Source organism: Chlorella variabilis, assembly GCF_000147415.1.
Source record: "Chlorella variabilis unplaced genomic scaffold CHLNCscaffold_117, whole genome shotgun sequence".
Taxonomy (NCBI): domain Eukaryota; kingdom Viridiplantae; phylum Chlorophyta; class Trebouxiophyceae; order Chlorellales; family Chlorellaceae; genus Chlorella; species Chlorella variabilis.
In genome coordinates, this window is record NW_005434989.1 from 1,729 (window position 1) to 7,570 (window position 5,842).

A 5,842-nucleotide genomic window follows, 5' to 3' on the forward strand; every position below is an offset into this window, starting at 1 on the left:
AGCAGCCCGCTGAGCAGCCTGCTGCACCACTTGGAGACAGCGGCTGCGAGCTTCCAGAAGCTCCTGGCCTCCAGAAGCTCCTCCAGCTCTGCCACCCGCAGTGCTGCGGCTGCACCATCAACAGCCAAGCCATTGAAATGCTGCAGAATGATATCCACCCGCGGGCCATCAGGCAAGAGCCCAACCAGTTCTGCCATAATGTCAGCATGAGCTTGGGCGACTTCTTCCATCCTGGGCCCACTTGAAAGTAAAACCACACTATAACTTCTACTTTGTGAGTAGGGCAGCAAATCTGAGCCCCATCCAGGTGGAAAGGGGGGCATGCCCAGCAGGCGGGGCAGCGCTTGAAGGCGACCTTGGAGGGGCAGCCAGCCAGCCACAGATGGAAACTAACCGCGCCACCTCCCCACCGCCAGCCACACCCACCTTGGTCAGGCTCATCGACAGACTGCCCGCTGCAGCCCAAGGACCTGACTCCGCTGGTGTGGAGCGGTAGGCAGGCAGAAGGTGCTCCCCAGCGGCCGCAGCTCCCAGCTCTGCCGCGAAGAACCAGCAGCGGGTGACAGCAGCTTCAGTCCCAGCCCCAAGTAGTTTGCAGTGTGGACCCTCCGCCCGGGCCCTGGCGTCTTTACGAGGGCGGCGCAGAGTCAGACGGCACTCCAATCCTCCCAGTCGCAGCAGCCTGAAGATCCTGGCCAGCAGGAGTATGCAGCAGGAGTCTCCTCAGCTGGCTCGCTGGGTGCACTTGAGCTGCAGTGGTAGCCATCCATGGCACGCCAGCTGATGACAGGCGGCATGAGCCCCTTCGCAGCGCCCTGCTGATGGCTGGCATCACTGGGTGGATTCACATTCTAAAGGCATCCCAGATGCAAAAATGAAATCAGGACATGAACAGCGGCAACACTCTTGTAGAACAAATGCAGCGGCGGATTGGCGCAGCACTCACAAAGTGTGAGAGTGCGGCATGCAACCAAAGGGATGGACAGCAAAGGGACGGACAGGGGAAGCTTTGTGCAAGAGAAACGCGCAATGGAGGTGACTGGATCCCCATGGCTAGCCCGCGTCACTGCTTCTTCTTGCGCTCGTCGACGGCTGCAGGCGGGGTGGCAGGTGGCCAGCGGTGAGCAGTTCAGATGTGCCTTGAATGCACGTTGGAGCAAGCCCATGCTAAACACGCCAATGAATGCGGACAGTGAGTACGGGCGGTGCCACTACAACAATCAATCCACGGCGGGCCCCACATCAACTCACCGGGCGGCGGCCTTCGGGCCACTCTCGCCGCGGCGCGTTGCGCCTCCTGGAAGGCTGCTAGGCGGGCCTTCTGCTCCTCCGCAGCGCGCTGCGCGTCCGCGTCCGCCTTCTTTTTCGCATCTATCTTGGCGAGGCGCGCAAAAGCAGCGTCATATGCAGCTAGCGACTCTCCGCATCGCCGCAACCAGTACTCGCGCTTGGCGGCCTCGCTTTCAAACTCTGTGGGGGTTGCGGGGCGAGCGAGCATGGCCGGGACGCAAAGCTCGGCAGCCCTCCAGCCTGCACGGCTGGAGAGTGTGCCCCCTGCGCAGCAGAGGTTCAGGGTTGAAATGATGACAATGGTAGTCGGCTGCCGAACGCCGTAAATCCCCAAGGGCGGAGCCAGTGACCAGCTCGGCACCAGCTGGACTCCATGTGGCACTGCTTCGGGTTTGATGAACATCTAAGCTAAACATTCAGGCATTTGCTCAAGAGAGTCGATGTGCAACTCCAGATACTGCCGTTGTCCACATTGCTGGAGCATTCCAGGCCCGGCAGCTGCAGGCGGCAGAGGCTGCGGCGCTGAGGGACAGGCAGTGCCCGCTTCAGCGGCAGCTGCAGCAGCCGGGGGGCCACGACCCACCACAGCAGCAGGAGCACCAGCCACAGGCGCCGCCGGAGCAGCAGCAGGCGGCACAGCCGGCAGGGGAGGCAGGCGCTGCTGTGGGTGAAGCAGAAGACACGCCCATGGCAGAGGCAGAGCCAATGGCTGGAGAAACAGCGCCGCTATCCGGCAGCAAGCGAGGCAGGGAGAAGGGTGGCGAGAGTGAGGAGGAGCAGCAGGCGGCAGATCTGCCTTCCCCCGCCACCAAGCAGTGATTGCAGGAGCAGGGCAAGTCGCCACCAAGGTCGTGGCAGAGACAGGAGCGGCAGCATCCGGCGCCGCTGAGCAGCAGCCGCCGCCACCGCCGCCACAGCAGCACCAGCCGCCACCGCCGCCACAGCAGCACCAGCCGGAAGCAGCGCCCGAGCCTCCTCGGCTGCAGCAAGTACATGTGCTTGGGTTCACTACTGGCCGCGGGGGGGCTGTCAAGGTGTCGCGGCCCATTTGAAAGCGGCACAGCAGCAGTACGGAGGCGACAATGTCGCAGCAGGACAGAATGCCGATGCTGGCAGCCAAGGACACGAGGCGCAGCAGGGAGCGGCATGCACAAACCAGCAGCGGCCAGCCGATGCACACCTAGAAGAGCAGGTGCAAGTGCTCGGGTTCAGCACAGGCCGGGGCGGCGCCGTTAACGTGTCGGCAGCCCGCCTGAAGGCGGCGCAGCAGCAGTATGGCGGCGGGGATGAGGCTGCAGGTGGGGAGGCCGATGGTGGCAGTCATGCAGCCGAAGGGGAGCAGCCAGGAGTGGAGATCGAGCAGCCAGGAGTCGGGCAGGCACTGCTTGTTGTTGAGGGGCAGGAGAAGCAGCAGGGTGCTCAGCCTGTGGCGGCGCAGGTGCTCGGATTCAGCACAGGCCGGGGCGGAGCCGTTAAGGTCTCAGCAGCCCGCCTGAAGACAGCGCAGCAGCAGTATGGCGAGGGGGATGAGGCTGCAGGCGGGCAGGCCGATGGCGGCAGCCATGCAGCCACGGGGGAGCAGCCAGGAGCCGGGCAGGCACTGGTGGAGAGGCAGGAGAAGCAGCAGGGTGCTCAGCCTGCGGCGGTGCAGGTGCTTGGATTCAGCACAGGCCGTGGCGGTGCTGTGAATGTGTCGGCTGCCCGCCTGAAGGCGGCGCAGCAGCAGTTTGGCGGCGGGGGCGCGGAGAACGCAAGCGAGAATGAGGGGCAGCAGGCAACATCGGCAGCGGCAGCGGCAGGGGAGTCCACTCCCCTTCTCCGCAAGCAGCTGCTCAGGTCGCGAGTGTCTCTGGGAGGCAGCGACACGCCTGCCGCGGCAGCGCCAGCCGCAGAGGGTGCACAGACGCCTGCTGCAGGCCTGCCAGCAGCAGCCGCCGGCGGCCCCACTGGCGGCGCTGCCACCACTCCCGCCTCTGCTCCCCAGCTGGGCAAAGTGGCTGCACTCCGCAGGTGTGCTGCGCATCACACCCCTCAGCCGCCGGGCTGCTGCTGCCTGCAAGGTGGCCGGTGCACAGTAGTCCAGAGGTGTGCCCAAGCTCTGCCGCTGCCTGGCTGCCCGTGGTGCCTGCTGCAGGCTTGCGCCCGGGGCTGCTTCCACTGGGCTGCTGAAGGGCAAGCGCAAGGCCTTCCAGTTGCCGGTGGCAGGCTCCAGCCGCAAGTTCAAGCCGCCCGGCAAGACGGCCGTCAGCAGGCTGGGCGGCGGCGGCGGCGGCGGCGGCGGCGAGCTGGCGGGGGCGCCGCCCCATCCTGCGGTTCAGCTGCACGATCTGCAGGGTTCCATCCTTAAGCGGTTGCTGGCATCAAGCGCTGCCGCCGCGGCAGGCGCTGCTGCTGCTACACCGCCTGCGGGGCCAGGCGCAGAGGCAGCTGCTCGGTGTGAGAGCGTGGAGCGAGGTGGGCAGCAGGAGGAGCAGCAGCAGCAGCAGCTACCACTGGACAGCACCACTTGCAGCGAGTTTAGGGTCACAGACCTGCAAGAGCCAGCGGTCAAGAGCGGCGATCCCACTGTACCAGCGCCGGTGGCAGATGCCACCAGCGAGGCACCTGCCGGCGCCAACTCCGCCTATGCCACCGCCAGCTGGGTGCAGAACCAGTACCGCTGGGTGGTGTGGAAGCTGGCCCGCCTGCAGCTGCTGCTGGCGGGGAGCGGCAGCAGCGCGCCCGCATCGCTGCTCACCGCCGCTGTCGTGCTGGATGAGCTCAAACTCAGGTGCCGGCTTGCTGCCGCCTTGCCCATGCCTACTAACTTGCGTACATCCCGTCACACACACACACAGACACACATAGAGGCATCACTGCCATCACTGCCACCACCACCAGCCTTACCCTCACGCCGGGCCCACCGCACGCTCCGCCGCAGGTATGAGCGGGAGTTCAACCGCGGCCATCGCCCGCTTCTCAAGGCGCTGCTGCAGCAGGATGAGGTGGCCTCTGCCGCCATGGTGCTCATGGTGGCGGCGGTGCTGCTGCCCGCTCCGGGCAGCGGCGGCGTGCAGCAGCAGCCGCAGCAGGCGGGGCGCGCTTTGCCCGGCGGCGCGGGCCGTGGCGGGGGTGGCAGCTAGCCTGCTCCTGGAGTCACGGTGAGCGGGACGCTTCATCAGCCTGCGCTCCCTTCGTAGCAAGGAGCGGTTTGCAGCCTGTGCTGCCGTGCCGTGCCTGCTTGACGTGCCCGGCCGCTCCCCTGCCTTCTGCTTGGTTTTGTGTGTGCTGCAGCTTGTGCTGACAGATGGGTGGTACTGGATCCGTGCCTCTGGCGACGAGCGGCTGACGCTGCTGGCGCGGAGGGGCTGCATCAGCCAGGGTGAGGCCCTCTCACCCGCGGAGGGGCCGCTTGCCCTGCTGTCGGCGTGCCGTCCCAGCTCCATTTGCGGACACACCACAGCCGTGACCTTTTCCTTGGTGACGCCCTGCCATTTGCCTGCCCGCTGCGCAGGCACCAAGCTGCACATCTGCGGCGCGGAGCTGGCTTCCCCCGGCCCAGCCGACCCTCTGGAGGCGGCCGCCACAGGTCAGCCGCTGCTGCTGCCTCCGGCCCCACGCTAGCCGTGCCGCCCTCTCTGTCTGCGCCGCCCTCTGGCCTCCATTGCTCCTCATCTGGCCTGCTGCCTGCTTACTTTCTCAACCATGGCTGGGCTGCTCCCACTCCCGCCACGCCTCCCTCCTTCCCTTCTGCTCCTTGGATGCAGCCGTGCTCCGCATCGGCGCCAACAGTGCCCACCCCGCTCCCGCGGGGGCCAAGCTGGGCCGCCTGCGCCAGCGCGGCGTGTTTGTGCCCCTGAGCCGTTTTGACGAGGCGGGGGGCACGCTGCCGCAGATGCTGGTGGTGGTGCACAGGATCTTCCCGCGCCTCACCTGCAGCTGGTTCCCAGACGGCGGCCGCTCGGTGCAGACGCCACGGCAGCTCGCCGCCCTGCTGCGTAGCCACGGTGCGCGGCCGGCCTGCGCAAGCGCCCCGCGCCCCATGCCTGGCGGGCCGGCTGCGCGTCCCTAGCGCGAGCACCCTGCCTGCTGCCCAGCTGCATCCACTGCGCTGTTGCTGGGGCTGACTTGGGAAACCGTGACTGCCCGCTGCGGTGCTGGGCACGCCACGCAGAGGGCGCCGAGGAGCGCATCGGTGCTGAGGTGATGGCCGAGGTGCAGCGGCGAGAGGTGCAGCAGTGCCAGGAGTGGCTGCGCTGCGGCAAGGCCGGCAGCATGTCTCACGGTGAGCGGGGGGTCGCCGCCTGGAGGCGGGAGAGGCGGGCAACCCAAGTCGGGGACATGTCGCCTGTGGGTTGGCCAGGCGCACACCCGTGTATACACACACACACACCATGCACACACACACACTCCCAAACTGCAGTGGACCGCATTTACGCCACAATGGTGGTGGAGCAAGCTGCTGCCGGCGGCGGCGGCGGCGAGGCGGGCGCGCTGGGGCGGCTGAACCAGGAAGACGAGCGGGCGTTGCAGCAGTGAGGGCGGAGTGCTGCTGGTGCATTTCTGTCAACCG

At 66.8% G+C, this 5,842-nt stretch overlaps 1 protein-coding gene across 1 annotated transcript in view; it reads left to right on the forward strand.

The window, feature by feature from the left end:
• CHLNCDRAFT_59486 (hypothetical protein) overlaps positions 1-5,808 on the forward strand; it is a gene marked incomplete at its 3' end in the record, with an annotated part of 7,414 nt that extends 1,606 nt beyond the window's left edge. The window contains exons 3-13 of the mRNA XM_005842667.1: positions 102-200; positions 1,099-1,192; positions 1,772-2,056; positions 2,208-3,300; positions 3,425-4,060; positions 4,211-4,340; positions 4,564-4,651; positions 4,784-4,858; positions 5,037-5,276; positions 5,444-5,554; positions 5,693-5,808. Of these exons, the coding sequence (XP_005842725.1) occupies positions 102-200; positions 1,099-1,192; positions 1,772-2,056; positions 2,208-3,300; positions 3,425-4,060; positions 4,211-4,340; positions 4,564-4,651; positions 4,784-4,858; positions 5,037-5,276; positions 5,444-5,554; positions 5,693-5,808 (2,967 nt within the window). The remainder of the gene's footprint in view (positions 1-101; positions 201-1,098; positions 1,193-1,771; positions 2,057-2,207; positions 3,301-3,424; positions 4,061-4,210; positions 4,341-4,563; positions 4,652-4,783; positions 4,859-5,036; positions 5,277-5,443; positions 5,555-5,692) is intronic.
• Positions 5,809-5,842: the final 34 nt, after the last annotated feature.